This window comes from Notolabrus celidotus, chromosome 9, assembly GCF_009762535.1.
Source record: "Notolabrus celidotus isolate fNotCel1 chromosome 9, fNotCel1.pri, whole genome shotgun sequence".
Classification (NCBI taxonomy): Eukaryota; Metazoa; Chordata; class Actinopteri; order Labriformes; family Labridae; genus Notolabrus; species Notolabrus celidotus.
In genome coordinates, this window is record NC_048280.1 from 11,392,266 (window position 1) to 11,413,934 (window position 21,669).

At 39.3% G+C, this 21,669-nt stretch overlaps 3 protein-coding genes across 6 annotated transcripts; 2 read left to right on the plus strand and 1 right to left on the minus strand.

Annotated features, from left to right (window-relative positions):
• Positions 1-2: 2 nt before the first annotated feature.
• Positions 3-10,277, minus strand: vdac3 (voltage-dependent anion channel 3). 3 transcript variants are annotated; one of them, XM_034691533.1, is made up of 10 exons: positions 10,156-10,277; positions 4,639-4,710; positions 4,391-4,440; positions 3,863-3,865; positions 3,181-3,333; positions 3,032-3,084; positions 2,649-2,876; positions 2,346-2,496; positions 1,112-1,169; positions 3-1,015 (listed from the first exon to the last, which is right to left on the minus strand). In XM_034691533.1, the coding sequence occupies exons 2-10, from the start codon at positions 4,703-4,705 to the stop codon at positions 924-926; spliced, it is 855 nt and encodes a 284-aa protein (XP_034547424.1). In that variant the 5' UTR covers positions 4,706-4,710; positions 10,156-10,277; the 3' UTR covers positions 3-923. The 3 variants fall into 3 exon arrangements, with proteins under 3 accessions (XP_034547424.1, XP_034547421.1, XP_034547423.1); XM_034691530.1 differs by lacking the exon at positions 10,156-10,277 and adding an exon at positions 5,931-6,101; XM_034691532.1 differs by lacking the exons at positions 3,863-3,865; positions 10,156-10,277 and adding an exon at positions 5,931-6,101.
• A 1,129-nt stretch (positions 10,278-11,406) lies between these two features.
• On the plus strand, positions 11,407-14,746 carry enkd1 (enkurin domain containing 1). Of its 2 annotated transcripts, none has more exons than XM_034692647.1 (8): positions 11,407-11,535; positions 12,646-12,736; positions 13,058-13,282; positions 13,478-13,650; positions 13,736-13,891; positions 14,008-14,150; positions 14,305-14,441; positions 14,578-14,746. In XM_034692647.1, the coding sequence occupies exons 2-8, from the start codon at positions 12,652-12,654 to the stop codon at positions 14,736-14,738; spliced, it is 1,080 nt and encodes a 359-aa protein (XP_034548538.1). In that variant the 5' UTR covers positions 11,407-11,535; positions 12,646-12,651; the 3' UTR covers positions 14,739-14,746. The 2 variants fall into 2 exon arrangements, with proteins under 2 accessions (XP_034548538.1, XP_034548539.1); XM_034692648.1 differs by lacking the exon at positions 11,407-11,535 and adding an exon at positions 11,588-11,737.
• Positions 14,747-15,170: 424 nt separating this feature from the next.
• Positions 15,171-21,398, plus strand: polb (polymerase (DNA directed), beta). Its single transcript, XM_034692649.1, has 14 exons — positions 15,171-15,514; positions 15,800-15,857; positions 16,488-16,554; positions 17,196-17,270; positions 17,356-17,414; positions 17,535-17,584; positions 17,759-17,810; positions 17,926-17,980; positions 18,084-18,156; positions 18,244-18,314; positions 19,542-19,628; positions 19,739-19,806; positions 20,084-20,223; positions 20,341-21,398. The coding sequence occupies exons 1-14, from the start codon at positions 15,454-15,456 to the stop codon at positions 20,433-20,435; spliced, it is 1,011 nt and encodes a 336-aa protein (XP_034548540.1). The 5' UTR covers positions 15,171-15,453; the 3' UTR covers positions 20,436-21,398.
• Positions 21,399-21,669: the final 271 nt, after the last annotated feature.

The window sequence follows — 21,669 nt, forward strand, 5'->3', positions numbered from 1 at the left end:
GATAGTGTTGAGCATTCTTTAATTCCTTTATCTCAATAAAATCTATTTGAGGTCCTAACTGTTGACTAACTCTCCTAAACAAAGCACAGCACAGATAAAGTGAAATGTAGTGGTAAAGGTTGAACAGGTACAGGACACAAAACCAGACAAGACAAAGAGGCGACACACAGGACCTGAAGAATAGACATTTAGGCAACTGAAGGTCCACAGATTAAAACTGTGTTTCTGAGGTCAAATAATGAACCAAAGTCGGTCCAATTAGTCTGAGAGGGATCAGCTGCTCCCCGTCTCTCTGCGTTATCCCCTCCAGGTTTTATTGCGTCTGTTTACGGTCTCTGTACTCGTCCACTTGACACTGAAAAGTCAAAACTTCCCTCAAGTCTTAAAAGCATGCTACAAAACCAAAATATTCCAAAACAAGCATCCTTTACTACATTATTAATGTCTAAAACCCAGAGTATATCTGAAGAAAAACCAGCTGACAACACATTCAAAGTAAAAATGTGCTTTGAATCCTACTTCAGAATAGATATATCTGACACACAAAGGCTTTTAAAAAGTGCACTTTGTCCTGTTAAAGTGGTCAAGTAGCACATCATCTGGAGGTTTTGCATAAAGATCCGGCTGAAGACTCTGTATTTGGTGTATTCTGATAATATATGCTCAAAGATAGTTGTGTCACCTGTAAGTGATGTATATTTAAAAAAATGAGGATTTAAAGTTACAGTACTGAAGGTCTTGGAGGCTGCTTAGGGTTTCAGGGTTAAGGCAAAAGAATGTGTGCGTATCTGTGTAGGACTCAGAGGGAAGATGTGTCTATGTGTCGCTGAGTGGACCTTCGCCGTGTTTTCACATTTGGGCTCTTAAATCTTCTTCTTCTGTTGCTTATTTCCTCTCTTCTTGTCAGTTCTCAGTCTGAATCTTTACGCCTCCAGCTCGAAACCCATGCCCACTTTGTGTCCACCGCCGTTCACGTTCTTCCCGTCGATCAGACCTGAGAGGGTGAGCTTCACTCCTGCAGGACAGAGGGTCAGATTATGTATCAAGTAACAATGCTTTGGACTGTTGTTCGATAAGTTCAATAGTTAAAAAACAAAAGGCAATAGCTAACCTGGCCTGAGAGTTTGTGTGTATCCAACACCAACAAGGCAGGCATTGTCAACTTTGGCCTGTGAGGGGAAACAAAAGAATGCGGAGAGAGGTGAGATAATGTAGCAAGCATAAGAAGACTATATGACTGTATAGAAAAATCAGCCATTAAAAAAACTGGAAATCTGTTTTCTGATTTTGATTTCTAACAAGAATCACAAATAACACCCCAGACTTTTCCTTCAGTGGGTATGACAAGGAGTGAATTCAACATATCTGGGCTTTCTTTGAGTGAGCTGGCTCGACAAAGCCTGAGGCTTTGGTTAAAGATATGAGGTATCGCAAAGCTGGTTATAATCTTTCTCTGTTAACACCCCCTGTTCTGCTTCAGGCCTTGTGCGTGCTCTCAAAAAAGGGTGTATTTGACACTGCATCACAACAAGTAAGGATCACTGGCTGTGTGCTCCATTTAGACTGATATAATGAAAAGTGATGGTGAGGATATAAAGGTTATAGTGTTAGAAATAAAAGAAACAAACTGCTCCTAAAAATACTGGGAAGGAAAGAAAGACATGGTACAGACAGTCACTGTTAATTCAAATATTAGTTTTTTGATTTTACCATGTGAAACACTCGTTTATTTTAATGTGTTAAATACACACACACAGCTAACCTTTAACAAATACACGCTTTTGGTTGTTAGGCTGTTTAAGTTGCAAAACCAGGCGATTAAAAAGACTGCAGGATATTAAGAGCAAGCAAAAAAATGTAATCCAGTGTCCTTAGATGCTGTGATCATTATTTTACTATACGGATGATCTGCTCAGTTTCAAGAGATAATTAATTGTACTTGAAGCTAACAGCGAAAAATGAGGGGAGGGTCAGGTTACATTCATCGCTAACTGAATACATGGACCCCAGTGTTGTGACCATTATCATGCCACGTCAGCTATGGATCTATATCGTCTGTGAAGACCATCCTGGGACAATAATTAATGACAAAAATGGCACTTCACAGCTGATTGAAAGCCAAAACTCTGGACATAACCTGGTCCAAATCAGAGTATGAGAGTAGAGCACTGTGATCTAAACAGGTTAAAGGAGAGGAAGCTTTCTAACACTGCCTAACAGACCCATCTTAACCTCAATAATCTCACTTCATGGTACACCCCCATCTCAATTTTGAGAACTCTTAGCAGACTTCATGTCACTTTAAGTGTTATCAAGTGCCCATAACATTTGCAGTCAGTTCTTACAGACAGGGAGGCATCCTTATCCAGCTGGTATTTGGCTCCAATTCCAAAGCGTGTGTTGTTGCTGCCGGCTGTCCAGGCCAGTTGGACAGCTGTCTCCAGGTTGCCGTTCACCTTTTGGAAGATGGAGCCACCAAACTCAGTGCCGTCATTACTGAAACAATACAGAAAAGAGACCCATACAAAAAATAGACATTAGCAGTGGTTCATATATATTGAAATGTTCTGTTCAATCATGAGGAAGCATTTCCTCATGCTGTGTCACTTCCTCTGTCTGCCTCTCTGTACTGCGGTGCGGTGACTCACACGCTGGTGTGAAGCTGGAAGTCTCCGGCCTTGTATCCAAGGGCGAAGTTGTTCTGGGTCAGTTTGGATTTGGCCGTGTCAAAAGCCAGCTGGTAGCCGGCCAGCCAGCCCTCGTAGCCCAGCACAGCAGCCCCGTGGACAGTAGGGCCGGCCATATCGAAGTCAAGATCACAGCCCACATTGACAAAGTCGCGCTTGTAGCCTGTCTTCAGTTTGGCGCTCTTCTTGCTATGAAACAAGGCAATAAAAGATACTTATCTAAAGAGCAGTACTATCAGCATTATCAGTATGTTTAATCTGTTCTGATGGACTAATTCATTCACTTTACTTTGAAGCTATGGAATTTAGCAATTGTTTTTTAGCGTGAGCAGGATTGTTCTTACCCAGTGTTGGGCACGAAAGATGTGTCCAGGCTGAGCTTCAGACCCTTAGCCAGCTACACAGACAGGGGAAACAGGCCATGAGCAAATCATTCCCCCTGAAAGTAATTTTACTGATGTTTTGAGCATTTAAAAGACTTGTTTGACTTCACCTGGTCCTCAATGGTGATTTCTGTGGTGAGAGTGTTGTCTGTGTTCCATTTCTGGCTGAAGTTGAGGCCCAGATCGCTCACTTTGTACTTGGTCTCCAGGTGGCCTCCTGACTTTCCTGTGTCGGTGTTGTTGGAGCCGGAGGTGGCAAACTCCTGCAGGACAAAAAAGGACACAGTGATAAGGAGGGAGATGGAACTATAGAAGGTATTTGGGAAGGGGAGCAGAAGAAGCAGTGCCACATTTGAAGACAAGTGGAGAAACTAGAGGCAGAAGGGGTGAAAACGTACACAGGGGGAAAAATAAGAAAAAACAAAGAGGAGGGGAACAAGCATAGCCTCTGTGCTTTTCCTCTGCCACACAATCCCAGAAGGTTTGTATGGCTCGTTATTAAAAACAAGAACTACACCTTTAAGATGGAGAAGTAAGTTGGGAAGGAGAACCAAAAATATGGGCAGGACTGTGAGGGAGAGGTTGGTGTGAGTGCATTTGAGGTTCAGTGCTGTTTACAGCTGCAGCAGCTTGGGTAATGGTGTCACTTAGACGAGCTACCGCCGCAAAGTAACACTTGGCACAAAGCCTGCACACACTGTCCGCACACAAACACATAACAGGTGTCACTAGCTTACCCCGCAGAGCACCTGTGTTTAATCATTACATATATACACACACACTCTCTCTTACCATCTGACAGCAACGTCCAAATAGGAAAGCAGAAAAAAGGAGAGAAGAGAGAGAGTTAGGGAGAATCATACAGAGTTCACATGCAGATAATTATCAGCTCACCAGGAAAATGAAAGCAGCGTTACAGAAAGCAGAGGAACTGTGAGTGGAAATGCAGAGGGAATACTTTTACAATGTTTTTTTACGATGCGGTTTGAGTTTGTGGCGTGGGGGAAACTGAATGCTAAGGCTCATTATGGTTTCACCATGGCAACAGAGAGATACGCAGCATGTCTGGAGCAAACTATCATGATGCAACATGTTGCTTGAGGGAGAAGACTGAGGTGTAAACTTGTCTGACAGACAAAGTTTCTCTGCTGACTCTGCATGTCAGACCAAGTACATGTCAGGAGGCAAATGCAGTCTGACATGAGGTGCTACAAGGCCATGAGTCAGCCATCAGATCTCCTCTGCAGAGCGCTGAGAGAGAGGCCTGAACATGCAGCCTAAAACACATCAGGCTCTCAGAGAGAAAACAAAGGTACTTACAACACCACTCTGGGACTTGGTCTTAACGTCCAGCTTGAGAATTCCATATCCTGAAGATAGAGGAAGTCAGGGAAACTCAAAAGAACAGAGAGCCTGGAAAAATAACTCACATCCTTTGGTTGCACAGCATGGCTCTAAAACAACTGCAGTTAAAATAAGAAGCCTGGATTTAAAGCGACAGATCCACTAAATTGTGCTCCTATGTCAGCTCTGCTTCATGTAAAACAGTAAGAAATGCAATGACTTACCAAAGCCTTTGTTGAAGATATCTTTGGCGGATTTCCCCAAGTCTGAGTATGCAGGAGGGACAGCCATTTTACCTGAGGAAACAGAACATTTTTCTTATTTTCAACAAATACAAACCTCAACAAATCAGTCTAAAGAATTAAAGGGATACTCCAGAACACCAATGAAGAGGCCAAACTCATAAAGTACAGATTAAAAAAAAAAGGAAATGGTCAGGATTGATGCAGGAAAGGCTGAAATATCAAGGTCTCTGGTGTCAAGCAGGTGAAACATGATCATCCTGCATTTCCCATAATCCAACTCTTTGGTGTCTTTCATTTCTTGCACAATACAAACCAACATGCCCCTTTAGATTAGAATGCTTGAACTAAGACAAGCTGAATACCTCTTGCAAACACATGAAGCTCGGCCCTACTGCAGACGCAAGACAATGCAACACAGACTGCACGTCTGATCTACTGCTGTGCTGTTTATTCTCTCGCTCACCGAGCATCACAGAAAGCGTTATTTGCAGAAATACATCAGTTCACATATTTGCCTCAGTTGGGAGACCCTTGCCATCTGGTGGAGGCCTGTCTGGATGCAGGTGATATACAGCTTCTCTCCTCCCCCAACATTCACCATGTGAACCCTATTGATTGCCTGGCAGTGATCCATTTGCAAGCAGCAGAGGTTGTTTAACTAATGAAGACAGGGACCACAAATATGCAGTACACTTTATAAAGAGCTAATGGCCATCTCAAATAGAAATGATTCAGCCAGACTCTTTTACTTTTCCCACATTAATAGCACCCCTTTAATGTGATGCTTTGGGTGCAAAAGAGATTTAATATGTATGATGTGTAAAGAAATACTATCCAAGCCACTGCAGTAGCGCTAACCTAAGCAGAAGCAGGTTTTGTTAGTCAGCATCTACCACTCCTGCACACCACTGCACTGCACCGGTCTGCACACAGTCATCAGGGTCTCCTGGGTGCGTGTGTGTGTGCACACTCTTTATGTGTGAGAAGAAGACATTTTCTTGACAAGGTGACTTTGCAGGAGGAGAATGACCTACATTTACTTCTAACCTAAAGCTGGTTTAATGATTTACTATATTGACACAGCTTTTTCTGGGCCTTTGTCCTGCTGTTTCTTCCAATATTAGCTGCTAACATAAAATCAGACATGGTGAAATTAACAAAGGGAAGCGATGGAGATTCAGCAGATTTCCAGTTCAGGCAGCCAGAGCTAATCCAGGGACCCTGATGATGCGTCATCTGTCTCAATCTACACACACACACCCCTCACTCACCATGTCCCTTGGGTGCGTGGTGTTCACATGTCACACAGTGGCCTTTGTTCTCTCCCTGCTTTCCATTTCCTGCCTTGTCTTTCTGCACCACCACTCCTTTCTCTGCCATGTTTCTTCAGAGGAGAGAAGTCCAAGGAGGGACAATAGAAAACTTTGGCAAGTAGTGCAGCTCTGTTTGGACAGTAACAGTGCACAATATGTGGGTTTGTCTGCAGCTTCTGTGAACGTTAGCATGTTTCTGTAAAATGCAGTCAGAGTTGTCCTTTCTATTCAAAGAACTGGCAAAATATTGCATGACATTATACAGTATGTGCGTAGGGCAGCACATGATGAACATGTGTACTTTGTGCACAGCATTTGGACATGATAAGGCCTGTGTACAGCCTCTGTAAGGTGATATAGCAATTTTATCAGATAAAGAATACAGATTAGCTGCGTGAGAGGAGCAAAATGATGATGTTGACTCTTTGGGCCTTAACACAGAGTTTAGGAAACAGCCCACCATACAGGTGAGCACCATCTGTCCATAAGTATTACATCAGCAGCATGTTACTGCAGCTCTGATGCAACCCAATGCCACAGTGTCATTCATCTACTGTGTGACACCATGGGTACAGTCCTACTGTATCTGCACATTCATCTCTCCAAGTTATTTTCTATTCCGCATTCAGAGGTGGCGTAGTGCTTAACACCCCGAACAATAGTTTTGGAGTTATGTGTATTAATAAGATAAAAAATTCAAGACTTCAGCTGGCAACTGTCAAGACTCCAGACTTCCAAAATGTCCTGTATTAATTGAAACTGCAACATCAGATTTTTTTCAGCCCCTTGTTTGCAATGACGACAAATACATCAAGCTGACAATGCACCAGATTTTAAGTGGATACAGCCAACTTGTTAGAAATCAATATTTCAATATTTATCATTATCATTAATTTGCATCATTTTCTGTCAGCCAAAAAGTACTCTTTTAGCTCTGTTTTGGGTCTCCACCATCACCTTTGGAAAAAATGTGGCTCTTTGGCTGATACATGCTTCACTATGTTCACTGGATGCTCACCAGTAGCTAGCTTCTTCTGTGCTGCTTGTGGCTTGGATGGTTCTGTTCGTTGGGTTTTGTGATTAAACACCTAAACTGAGATGAGTATTTGGGTCGAAGTCTTTCAACATTAGCTAAATTACGTGGCAGAACCGGCCCCCTCTGGAGAAACTGTAGCCTAGCTTGCCTGCTGTTTCTCCCTGGAGTTTCTCATTACAGGGGCCGAGCTGAGCAGCATCCATTGTAGCTGGTACAGTTACTAGTAACATACAACTCATACAAACCCACTTAAAAAACCTGAAATATGCCTTTAAGACATTTTACAGAAAAAGGTTTCCTGTTGTTGCAAGCAAACAACTTCAATGTAATGTTGCAAGATAGTTACAAAAATGGAGAGCTGCGGATTCTGATGATAAATCTCTGTGGGCTAATTGCAATATGCCAAACAGTAAACCCCATGGCTGAAAGGGGAAACTAATATAGAACTGCAGATCTGCGAGTGTCGAGGCTGGCTCAGAAAAACTTACCAATACCAACAAACTCCATTAAAATTTCTTAAGTAACTTCAGAAATATATATATAAATTTGTGGGATTGGTAAAACAAGTGATAAAACTGTATCTCTTTGGTATCCACCCTGTTGTCCAAATATGGTCACTTTTGGCCATAAAAGCCAAGATGGCCGCAACCAAGAACCAAACTCCCGTCTTGAAAGCGCTGGTTAAAGCACTAGGTTTACCTTTCATGGAGTCTATGCTAAGAGCAAACTTACATTCTGCCTTAAAAACTACATGACGATTGTCTTTGGTTTGATTATAAGGGATAGTGCTACAACCACAAGCATTAAACCACAAAACTGTTGTAAGATTCTCATTCACTTTTTGAAAATCAAGAAAAAGATAACAAATTTAAAAAATATCCAAAGGAAAACAATTGCATCTGATCAAAAATTAGGCAGACTTTTTGGTCACTATGGTTTATTTTCACAAACTGAATGAGCAGATATTATAGGGGTTTCAAGGTCTTCTTTTTTCCTACACACAAAGACCTGACAATAAATCACAGTAGGTGTCAAAATGTCCCGTCTGTCTCTGCTGACAGTTGTCACGTCTCAAACAGTGCCAGCTGACCTGCATTTTGCTGACCACATGCAATCCCTGAACTGTATATATCATCTCAAAACACTTCCTTACTTCTTGTTGCTCCCACCTCCATTTTTGACCATGACCCTCCTCCACGACTTCATCCCTCAGTCTCAACACTCGGCTCTAAATTTAGCTCAGGTGAACCCAACACTACGACACATGTGACTAGGGTTTTAACGGGTGTCCTCCTCCAGGTTCAGCCAATTGCACCCCTATGAAATATGGCTTCACTTGTCTGTATTGTAAATCCACTCTGTATTCATATACAAACACAGTGATGCCACACATCTGAACACTTTAATGAGCTTCAGCTAGATGATAGCCATGCCTGATCTCAAAGGTTAGACAGACAGCTGTAAACAGCAGAGGTATGTGAAAGGAAAACAGAGACCAAAACAGCAAGATGGGGGGGTTTAGGGGGTCAACAATCACACACAATGTGATTTAAAACAAAGTCTCAATTTTTCTAATCACCTATTTACCCATGTTGGTGTCACACAGACTGAAACAGTAACTCAGCCTGAGGACAAGCTTGAATACCAAGAGCAGTAATATGTCTACTCACTCATAACAACAGAAGGCTAATCCTGAGATCGACTCTCTTTTCTATTTGTATCCACCTCTGTCTACAAATTTTTTTATGTTGAAAATAAGTATTTAGATGAGATTTCCTGTCTTCAATGTGTCAAAATTAAAAGGAAGCTTCAGTTTCTTTTTCTTTTTTTGTTTAAAGGTCAGTGTGTAGGTTGTGTTTACTTTATCAGTGTTGAACTGTTCATGAATATCTATACTGACAATCATGTCTCTAGCATCTTAATATAATTTAACATTCATAAAACAATTTAATAACAGTTAAAATGTGTTTTAAATGTTGACCAACAGATACTTAAAGCTTTAAGACTGTGTAAACAGGCAGTTGCCCAACAGTGGCTGGACCCTCAGATAAGGTGAAACCAAGGCAAGTGTGTGAGGCATATAATGGGAGGAATGTGTGTGTGAGATAAGGTCAAGAGTAGTCAAATTGCAGCAAGACAATTTATAGCTTGAATGTAAGGTGCTAAAGGTATTCATGTACTTGTTTTGTGGTCTGAGTTGTTCAGCAGGAGAGTCACACCAGGTATCTTATGGGGTAAACAGAGACAACAACAGTGTACTGGCTGGCTTTAGGTCCACCATGTTGCGTCACCCTGTACTTGTTTTAATACGTTTTTCAGCTCTTGGTAAGTCAGGACTTTACATATGACCTTCATAAGGATACACGCAACTAAATGTAAAAAAAATAAATCTGTGTTATTATTTGTTTCTTCAAAATGACCACGATGTTTAAATACTCATGACTGGTCACCACCTTTCAGCATCAATGGGCCAAGGTAGTGCCAAATGATAGCGGTCTTTAAGGTGTAGCTGTTCGTGGACCTTGTGCTTTAAATAAACAGACAGATAAGATGTGGTAACAACATTTATGGTGTCACTAGTCATAGTCCCATTAGCAGACGAGTAATTTTTTTTTTTTTTTTACCAGACGCGTCCACCTCTGCTTTCTTTGTTCCTGCGTCTGTAAAACGTCTGCGTCTGCTGGGGTATACCACACACACACAAACACTCACACAAAATGAGAAAAAGCGAACTTTGCAAAAGAAAGAAAAGGAAAAAAAACAATTTTCTGTTGTAAGATTGCACTAAAATTTAAGAATATTCACTTTAATAACATTTGCATAATACAGTACCCCCTTTATGTCCCGTTGTAACCATCACATTTTGAAAGTATGTTTTTTGTCAGGAACAAAAGACTCACACAGTGGGGATGATTTTTTAAGGCGGTTTACATGTGAATTTATGAGAACTTATGGGTTCTACAGGCCTGAACTGGCACTGAAACCCTGGCATACCCGCAGCTACTCCCACCTCTTTATGTGTGACTCATATTTGCCTCAGGAGTCAAGCGACAATTGACAATATCTAAATCATCATGCAGATAAAACAACTCAAGATGACTGGAAGTTTTTGTGAAGGAGAATTAACTAAAGTTCTTTCATTCTTACCTTTATTTGTTGGAGGAGCGTGCAGTTTCTCAGCACTGTTCGGTGCAGCGGTGCACAGTGAAGGAGAAAGCAGAGACAAGCAAACTGGGCACGCGCAAGTCAGCCCTCCGGTCGAGGGCGGGGCCGTTGTGTAATTGACATTGAGCAAAAAACTTACTGTGTTTGAAAAGGTTTAACATGTCCTAATTGTGAACATTGACGCTAAGAGATTCATTGATGGACAGAAGGTGTTTTATTTGGGGAATTAAATATATCTGAAAATATCACTCTAATAGTCTAAAGGTGGGAAAATGTTTGTAGTTTTGAAATACATGAGCATTTATCTAATAACTTTAAAATCTAAGAAAATTAGAAGATTTATCCTGATGCATTTCTCCATACCAACAACTTAATTACTTATCCGATACATTGTATAAAAAATGACTTCAATGAACGCTGTTAACATTTGTTTTGGTAACTTTGTTTATGGACTGCAGCAACAAACTCCCGGGTTATTTGATTACAATCACCACAATTACATAATTCCACTATGTATTTCTTTTAATACAGCATCTGACTGTGGGAAAAACCAATAGGCTGGCAGGCAAAGTGGAAAACGCATTTGTTTTGGTGTAATAAGACTCTTACACCACTCGGGGGCAATGACCTCCAGCCAATGTCCCTGCACAACAAGGGTTTTTTGTTCCAGATTTTAGCCTGTCAGGCAGACCCTACTTGTATCATGTGTACAATTTCCCCTAGCACGCTACGCTTTTTAATTGGGTTGGTTTATATCTGGTAATTGATAGTTCAAAATAATGTAATTGTTGCTGGTCTGATGTGGAAGTCACAATAAATGAGATGAGGGTCTTTGCTAAACCTGAAAGACAAAACACAGGTGTTATTTAGCGACAAAGTAACAGGACAATAGAGTTACACCTGCTAGAACTGACATCTGCCCCAAAGGCAGAGAGGCAGGTAAAAGCTGCCAAAATAACCTTTCATCAATATGGATAGGATCATTAACCCGGTTATCAGATTTCGATGTTAGGTTTATTTTTGCACGATTTTTACTGTAGTTTCTGCAAACATTTGTTTGTGCATCACATTTTTAACAGATAACATCAGAAATGTTTGGTAAAAACACATTAGTTGTGGGTTGTAATCTCCTCTACTGCAGTATCCGTAATGAACCCTACTGGTGAATAATGTGTCTAAAATACTCTGGTACATTTTGAATGGACCTCTGGATTATAGGAGACCTGAACCTTCTATTAGATCCGGATCTGTGTGCGGCTGCTCCGTCGCCATGGTGAGGATCATTCAAACAAGTGTTGATACCTTGGCGTCATCAGTCTGCGTGAACTAAATCCTCAGCTGATAAACAAGGCTGCGTAAAAGGTAAAATACTCAAGTATCTTATGCAGATTGAACTGCTGCAGTTGTTTTTCGGCTGGACGATAGATATTGGATTTTTTTTTCCTTTTATGCTGTTTGAGTTTCGTCCGAGAGGGCTTTGTCGACAGCCTCTGTTGGCATCAACATAGCTAGCTTACTGCACTACACGCTCATTTACAATAATTGTACACACTAACATCTTTGGGTAAGCCTTTCTCGAAAAGTTGGCAAAGGAAATAGTTTATACTATGCGAATGAGGATGTTAATACGTTGACGTGTGCTTGTAGATGTTGGTGTATATCTGCTAGTGTAACTGGGATTATGTAATTGTGTATCGTGTGAGTCAGTAGTTTAAGAGGTGATACTCTTAAATTAATTACACTACCAGTCAAAAGTTTGGAAACACCTTCTCATTCATTATTCATTTTAATTATTGTAAACACTGTAGATTAGTTCTGAAGGCATCAAAACTATGAAAGAACATATATGGAATTATTTAATGAACAAAAAAGTGTCGAACAAACCAGAATTTGTTTCATATTTTAGATTCTGTAAAGTAGCCCCCTTTTTCCTTCAGGACAGCTTTGCACACTCTTGGTATTGTCTCAGTCTGCTTCATGAAGTGGTCTCCTGGAATGGTTTCTGAATAACATGAGCCTTGTCAAGAGTTCATTTGTAGAAGGACTTCTTAATGATGTCTTCAGTATTAATCTACAATGTTAAAAAATAATAATTAGAATAAATAAAAACCATTGAATGAGAAGATGTGTCCAAACTTTTGACTGGTAGTGTGTATATATAAACAGGCTGGGTAAACAGGCATTTTTAAAGCTGTTCTCCAGAATTATTTATTTATTCATTTTCTATGTTTAATCTAAATTTTATGAAAACACTTGTACTAATACATTTTTTTTAATAAAGTTAATATACTTCTGCAGAAAATTCACCATACATTTTGTGGGGTTTGGTTGAGTATATCGAAGGGCTTCTGCATTTATCACATCACCTGTAGGTTGTCTGAACTCAGGAGTTATATACTTTCATGCCTGTCACTGATCAGCATTAACCAATATTGATTGAATTTTTTTCTCTTTTTTCATTTGAATTACCAGCTTCAGATGTGTGAGGGACCGTCATCCATATCGGGCCCGATCCCTCCGGATCCTTCTCTGTTTCCTCAGTACTACAGACGACCTGCTTCAGGTTTGATGCAACCATAGGGCTCTGTCATCTTTAAACTATATGTACAATGTGTGTTACCTTCCAATGATGCTGGTCTCTGAACATATATTCAATAGGTGAAAGACAGGAGTGGAATTTTTATGGGATATCACACTACTTCACCGGAGACTGTTCAAATGATGAGGATTTTTTACAGTTAGACTGACATCTATGATCACTTTTGTTAAATATAGCCCCAGACCCATAAATGGAAAGATAATTCTCTTTTAGAAGTCTAATTAATAAATGTTTGTTTGTTGTCTTGAATTTAACTCTGCCCTTGTGTATATTTTCTCTCTCTAGCTCGTGGTCGTTTGGAGGGAAACCACAATGGGACTTTGGGTTTGCTCTCTGGGCCCCTCGCTCCAGATCCCGCGTTGTACCCTGGTTGCTACAGTGCCCGTACCCCTAGACATCCACCCCGAATCAACCCTAATGCCACCCATATTTTGGAAAGAGGACAGAGAGGGGTAGTTGGGGAGCTACTGAAACTAGACGGTGTCTCTATCACCCCTGTACCCAAACCGAGTAAGTCCTATTTGTGTGATCTCTAAAAGAGTGGTTGTGTTTTCTCTGGCAGGCAGATGTCATTGTTACTTATGATTGCTGATGTATCCATACTTAAGCTGTCAGTGCATAAAGGAGTTTTACTGAGCACAATAAGCTGATAGGAAAATAACAAACATAGAAATGTCAGTGTCTTCTGTGGTTCTTGACCCTTAGAGCATCGGGTACAGGATTTTGGTAAAGAGAATGTGCGCCGGCTCAGAGAGATCCAGAGACGTTGCAAAGAGCATGAGGCTGAGAGAGCACAGTCTCGACCAGTTCCAGTGAAAGCTCTTTGGACCTCCTCAAAGTATCAGAACGTTTCATCCAGGGTGATGACCCAGCCACAGGTAAGGAGCACGTGTGCAGAAGATCAAGGACCTTGAGTTATGACTATCTCCTCTGGTAATTTTTAATTAATTTTCCGTTTTGCAGGTTTCCAGTACAAATCCTAAACCACAGTGTCAAAACTTTCTGAAGGCTCATACCAAAGGTGGATCTGCTGCTCCACCAAGGCCAGAGTCCAAAACCTCTCTGACATCTTTGAAATGCCCGACATCCTGCAACTCTATAGAGGACCAGAGCTTGCAAGTGAGACCTGCCAATATATGTTTACTCATTAAAATACATCTACACGATCAGACAAAATCACAGTCTTATTGAATGTTTAACTGTGATTTCAACTAAATTGTTATTTGTGGATATAGTTGCAGGTGCAAGGTCAGACCATAGACTTCATAAAACATAATGCCCGGGCAGCAAGCAAAACTGTGCTACGTCGTTCCCAATCACTGACAAACCTCAAAAATAAGCCAATCCCCAGTGCAGTCAAGGGTCAGGTGCCTCAGTAGTGAGTATATTATGTCATATTTCACCTCTTTAGTCTAAAATAATAATCCATATAAACTTTAAAGTTGATTTGAGCACATGATTATTCACCAGAAATGAATTTTGACTTTTTTGACACAATTTACTCCTGTTTTTTGTTTCTTTAAAACACTAAGTATTGAGGAAAGGAAAGAGCAGTGGCAAAAAGAGGAGGAGGAGAGGAGACGAAATGCACCAGATCCTTCAGCCCCAGCTGGTCACACACTGATGCCTGAAAATGAGAGACAGGAGACGCTGAAATCCCTTAAAGAGAGTATGTCTTGTCATCGCTTCATCTCCTTTGTTTTGTCTTTGCACTCACATTAATGATGGCAGTATTCAGTTACATAACGACATGATAAAATAATTGTCTGCCCCCCTAATTCTAATTTGGATTTTCTTTTCCTCAGCCCATCGCTCCTTGGTCACTGAGCTGCTGTCACTGCCTCTTAAAGCTGACAGTCTGAGTGTTTGCTCACGTCGGGCCCATCTTGATACCAGGCTTTCTAAAATTGAGGAGGCCATTAAAATATTCTCCAGGGACAAAGTTTATATTAAAATGGATTCCTGACACACAAAGAGGAAGAGGAAGATGCAGTAGAGAGGGAGAGATGGACCTGTAAATATGCTGCTTCATTGAGATTCATTTTCATTAATTTTTGGTTGCATTACATTGTATAAGACAAGTTTGAACCTTGTAACATAGATAAGTTTCTCATTTTGATAAAAGTGTTTCCTTTTTGTAAAATGTAATTCTATGTTATAAAGTAAATTAACAGTAAGCAAGATAAAATGTTAGTTTTACTAATTTTCAGTCAATTTGAGAACAATATATGCTAATGAATGGTATGCAGTTTACTCTTGGAGATAAAAGTATATATGAACTTATCCCTTAAAATCCATAGCTTCTTTAATATCATATGGTTTGTTCATCTTTAAATAATGAATACTTTATTCAATACTTCACTTTATTGTTGTATTATGATGTATGTGTACTTTTTGTGATTATAGTGATCTACGTTCAATTCTGTGAAGTGTTTATAAAGCCAAAATCCAACAAAGCCACAAACAAGTTTATGTGTTTGAGACATGATTTGAGAGCCTCTTACGTCCCTGTCTTCGTATCCATGACGTATTACGCACGCCCCGCCCCCTCGTTGAATTCGGCTTTTGTTCAGTTGGGGAAAGCTAAGGTGTTGCTAGCAAAGAAAGAGGATCAACGTTTCGTGTTTGCACATAAGATCGTTTTATTCTCAGCGGACAATTAAAAGCTTGTCGAATCAACAATGAGCAAGAGGAAAGCGCCACAGGAATCCCTAAATGAGGGAATAACAGACTTTCTTGTTGGTACGTAAAGAGGAGTGTAGCTGTTTAGCATGACGCTGGCTAACAATATCATTAGCATGGGTGACAGCTTAGATCTGTTTTTTTATTAAAAATAACATCTAAATAAAATGCACAAGCAGTTTATGTCATGCAGTGTGGCAAATAATCCTGTGTCTCTCTCATGTTTATCATCTGAGTTGTATTTCAAATATTTTTCTCCACTGGCATACACTACTTGGTCATTTAAATGGCTGTAGCTGGTATATCCTGATCCTGATGTATTGGATTCTTTCCTCCTGTTTTCAGAGCTGGCCAACTACGAGAAGAATGTCAACAGGGCAATACACAAGTATAATGCTTACAGGTAAGAATCTGAACCTTCAGCAGTGATGGTGCTTTGTCTTCGGATGAGTGTCTATACTGTGCACACACCGAAACATAACATTTGATTCATGTTATAAAGAGCATACACTTAATCAATGGGCTATTGCCTAAACTAGAGTTCGTGCAGATTATGAAGTGATGAAAACCATTGGTTATATTATATTAACAGTCATTCATATGGAGGTGTGTGTAATTAAACCTCTGTAATGACATTGTAACATAATGCAACAAAGTACAAGATTATTATAAACTAAAGCATCCAAAATGCACAAACAGTCAAAGTAACACATCTTCAGAACGAAAAATGTAAGTCTTTTAGAGGTACAGTGGGTGTTGAGACTTACACTGGTCTCTTAGACTGTATTGATTTTAGCCATATACCAAGTAAGCAGACAACTGACTGAATGATCTATCTAACTAATGTTGCATGGAGGAAACCATATTGATTTGGTGAATGGGAACGGTGATAAAACTTGTGCTGTACAATCATAAAAAATACTTGTAATTCAACTTTTCATTTTTCACCACACTGATTTGCCATTTAGTATATCTTTTTCACCCAAATGTTATGTGAAATACAAATTACAAATGATTATGCTTTTCTTTTTAGGAAAGCAGCATCTACAATCTCGAAATACCCGAACAAAATCAAAAATGGAGAAGAGGCCAAGAAACTGGTATGTGATTTTAACATCTTCAGGTGTTTCCTTTTTACAAGCAGTTTATTTTTGACACATGGTAGAAATGGTTAAATGAAACCTGGTGATAACATGGCAGATTTATGGTGAATACAGGAAAATCCTAATAATAAGATACACCTTCTTAGATCACTGAACATTGACTCACTAGTTAGGAGTTATGGCAAAGACATTTGTGCTGATATATTGGAATATCATTGTTAGTTATCTATTATAGCAGAGAGGATTTCAACTGGCTGATGTGTATCTGTCTCCTTTGTGATTGTAGCTTTTCATTTTTCTTGTATCCATGGATACATCCATCAAATGATTCCTCAAAAAGTGAGGATAATGTCTCATATTAAATCGCCACATCACAGTCACTATTGCTCAAAGTCATACTTCAAATCTTTCTCTCTGTATTGAACTTGACTGGGTCTTCATCTGCTTTTAGACATCCATTTCAGTGTGCCTGGAAACTAGAAATGACAACTTCACTATTTGTCTCCCCTTCCACTGTTGTGTCCATGCTTGTGTGTTGTGTGATGCCCTCTGCTGTAGCCTGAAAGATTTTGTTAACATCTTACATAAGTGCTGCTGAAAGCACGACTCAGCACCCTCATGTCCCCACATTTCAACAGGATGGTGTTGGAGCTAAAATAGCAGAAAAGATTGATGAGTTCCTGCAAACTGGCAAACTAAGGAAACTGGAAAAAGTGAGTCTTTGGGTGTTGGAAGACTTTGTTGAAGCTGATATGAACATATTACACTGAGTGATGATGTGATACTTTTGTTTCTCAGATTCGAAATGATGACACCAGCTCTTCCATCAACTTCCTCACCAGAGTTACTGGAATCGGGTTGGTTTTTCTGCATAATTAAGTAAACAATTCAATGGCCAGTGCAGAGATTTATTATTTGTTCGGATTATCTTTCTGTACTTTGTATAATCAACTGTATCTCTTGGTTCTTGACTACAGCCCAGCTGCTGCAAGGAAGTTTTATGAGGAAGGGGTGAAGACACTAGAAGGTGACTCACATTGTTCTGTAATTTTTTTTTTAAATAAACTAGTTCATTTGACTCTTCACCAATAACAATTATTTGACATACAATATTTTGCATTGACAACAACTGTTGTGAACCGTATAAAATCATCTTTGCTTTAATGGCATTTTTGAAATGTTAATTTTTTATTGTTTTCAGATCTGAAAAATATTGAGCACAAGCTAAACCATCATCAACAGATTGGACTCAAGTAAGTCTAGATTCATTCTTTGACAGTAGTTCAGTAGCATTAAAATTAACTCTTTCCTTATTGTAAACGTTTTCATACATGAGCTGTGTGTAATAAATATTTTGGTTGCTTCCAGGTACTTTGAGGAATTTGAGAAAAGAATTCCACGTTCCGAAATGGAAACAATGGAGGTACGATCACGATACGTATTTTTATGTCTGTGAATTTTACTGAACAGTACAATGGATGTTTCCAAACAGTTTTCTTACACTGTGTGCTGATGTTTTGGTTCAGACACTGATTCTTGCTGAGTTGGAGAAAATTGATGCAGACTATATTGGAACAATCTGTGGAAGCTACAGGAGAGGTGAGTTTTCCCCTTTAACTTTATAACTGTTGATATTTAGTTAACCCTTGTAATCATGAAACTGATTCGCTCATTCCATATTTCCAGGAGCTGCATCGAGTGGTGATATTGATATATTGTTGACTCACCCAGACTACACCTCTGAGACTGAGAAACAGGTAAGACTCAACTACTGTAGGAATATAGGGCATGAAATCATAACGAAAGAAGGAAAAGGGTTTCTCTTTGATGAAGAGAAGAGCAGATTTTCACCTGCTTTTGGAAATGGTATTAAAACAGAATTTAACTCTTGGTCTGTATGCAAGTGTTTCTACAGAGATTTTGACTTGGAGCGGCTCAATGGAACAAAGCTTCTGATTGGCTGAGGTCAGGCTCAGTGCTTCAGGAAACACTTCACCAAAAAATAACTGAAATCTTAGAAATAAATGTTTTACCATTTAAATTCATGAAACAATGTAAACACGAATAAAAGGATTGATACATGTACACACAAACACTAACTTCCCCAAAAATGCATAAAGGAATAAATGATAACTGTTAAATATTAAGTAATGAAAAAGTGAATAAATGCAGAGAATACAGCAATAAACATTTAACAAGCATGAAAAAATGAAACCACAAGTGCAGAAACATACAACCTTCTGAAGGATAGTCCACCATTGCATGCAGAGAAGTGAAGCAGCTTTTACTTGGAGAACAGTCGAGAGTGTGAAGCCTCTGGGCTTCTATTTCTGGTAATAGCCTTAGTTATTAAAGGGAGGGTGGTGTCTTCTGTCGATGACACTAACATTTCTCCTCCCATCTTCTACCCATCTTGTCATAATTCTCAACCTATATTCATCTCTTTTAATCTCTCATTTGGAACAGTGGCTGTGTATAAACAAGTCCATCATCCCACATCAGTATGTTAAAGCAAAATGTCCTTGGTGTTCAGAAAACATTTGTATAAAGTTTATACAAACCTACTCTTCTTTTTTGAATAAAAATGTTTAAACATTTTTATTAAAAAAGGAGAGTGTGTTTCTTTGGGTTTTTCTTTGCTGTTTAATTATTTGAGGAAAGTCAGAAGTGAACGGGTATTGGCCTTTCAAGGGGTTGGTGAGGTGGTGCTATGCATCTTTGAAAGCAGGTTGTAAATAGAAAAGATGTCACTTAGCTTCCATTAATGTCATCTGTGATTGTTTGCAGGGCCTACTTTGTGACCTTAAGGTCCTGTGAAACCGTTTTTAGTGGGGCTTTACAAGTCCTCTGTTAAAAGTGCAATTCTTCATCATGGTGCTGTAGATGTCTTATCCTGTTAACATGTAGTGTTACTATTAACTGCAGTTTAATTTGCATATCTAAATAATTAATTTGGTTCTATATACTGTGTTGTTTTTTTTCAGCCTAAACTCCTCCATAAAGTAGTCGACTTCTTCGAGTCCCTTGGGTTCATAACTGACACGCTCTCCAAAGGAGACACCAAGTTCATGGTGAGGCCAGTGCTAATGTTCAGCTGTTTGTTTTTGAAGTTTGGATCAGGGGTGTGATACACATAAAGCACGTGACTGTGGTGATGATGTTCTGGATCTTGTTTTTCTAGGGAGTCTGCCAGCTGCAGCAGAGTGATGAAGATGAAGAAGAATACCTTCACAGGCGTATTGATATCAGGTGTCGTACTTCATACTGGTCTCAACATTTACAGTGTAGGAATTAGGTACATATGGTATTTATGCAATACAGCATGGACTGAGTCAGTGGGTAGGGATTCAGAGTGATGAATCATATGACACATGGTGGTTGAGGTAATCAAATCTGTGATAATCAAACTACAACACTGCTTTACAGACTACAACACCAAATAGGCTTAGTTACTCATAATCGGATGTTAATTCTTTTACTATTTGTACCTCCTGCTATTTAACTTTCATTCCTCTGTTTCTCAAAGGTTAATTCCCAAGGACCAGTACTACTGTGGGGTTCTGTATTTCACTGGAAGTGATATCTTCAATAAAAACATGAGAACTCATGCTCTGGAGAAAGGCTTCACTCTGAATGAGTACACCATAAGACCACTTGGAGTCACTGGTGAGTCTAGGTCAAATGTGACTAAATGAACTTTATGAACTCTGTGGAAGCAATAATTGAATATTTCCTCAATCAGTGACAAATATTTCACACTTTTACCTTCATGATCTGTTACAGGTGTGGCAGGAGAGCCTCTGTTGGTGGACAGTGAGAGAGACATCTTCGAATACATCCACTACAAATACAGGGAGCCGAAAGAACGCAGCGAGTGACGCAAAGGAATGGCTAATACTGACGTGTGTGTGTTTGAAGCTCCAAATAAGATCATATGCTTGGTTTCAAATGTGTGTCTTAGCAGTTCATTTTTAGAATCTTTTGTTAAAATATTCCCCATTTGTATTTTTTTATCTCAATGTGTACACATACAATGAAGAAAAAATATTTGGTTTTACTTTAAATGTAATCATACATGCTATCAATACCAAGGCATTTGGTATCAGATTTTAAACAAGTTGTTAATCATGCTAAACATGGATTCACATGAGAGGGGTTACTTTAATGCAGAGTGGCCTCTTGTACAAGTGTTACTTTTTCATAATGACAAATGAGGGCCACCATCATTGCTGTATTTTCACAGTCATGCCATTTAAGACATTGGCTGAGTTGTGTGAACATGTAATAAGGCATTGTTACACACGAGTATTATTGTAATACCTTTTTTTTTTACCTGCTTTATGTCATTCAACATTTTGAGAAGAAATACTCAGAAAAATTGTGTCTCGTGGTCTTAATTTCTGCTTACAGACAATAATTTGGTACAAAATGATACATAATTCTTAAAGATTCAAGAAGATTCTTTCATCTTTTTTATTGATTGAATAGTAATGTTACACTGGCAGACATGGTGCATTTGTCTTATGCGGTTTGAGCAAGAACAATTGTGTTTGCATCACCATGCAAAGTGTATGCTTTTGTTCTTGTGGTTAAAAGTGGTAGAGTAATTTTGGTGCTCTTCAGGATCCTCTTTGATAGCAACAGATGAAAGTTATGAAGCAACTGAATCCTGCAGCAGTTTATGTAGGTGAAATTTTAGGGACTGTGACTTTGATTCCGTCTTGATATAGGGGAACTGTTACGAAAAAAGATGGGAAACTTTATGGTTATGTGGGTGTGCTAAGTCTGTTACCAAACAGTTAAGTTTGAGTGCATGGGCAAAATAAATGGATTGGAGATGGGGTGGGGGGGGGGTGGGGGGGGGGGGTTGCATTTATTTATTTTCATTCATAGCTAGATTTTAGAATTTTCTGAAAAATAAAAACTCTGAAAACAATATTTGTGTTTTTATTGGTCCTGATATGTGCTACACAATTCTACCTGTTTACAAAATGACACAAGTATTACACGCCACATATCTTTTACTTCTATTCTTTAGAATGAGTTATCCTCATTAAACGATGATCTGTCAGGATTAAAGAACACCATTGCACTAAATATTGATTTAAAAGG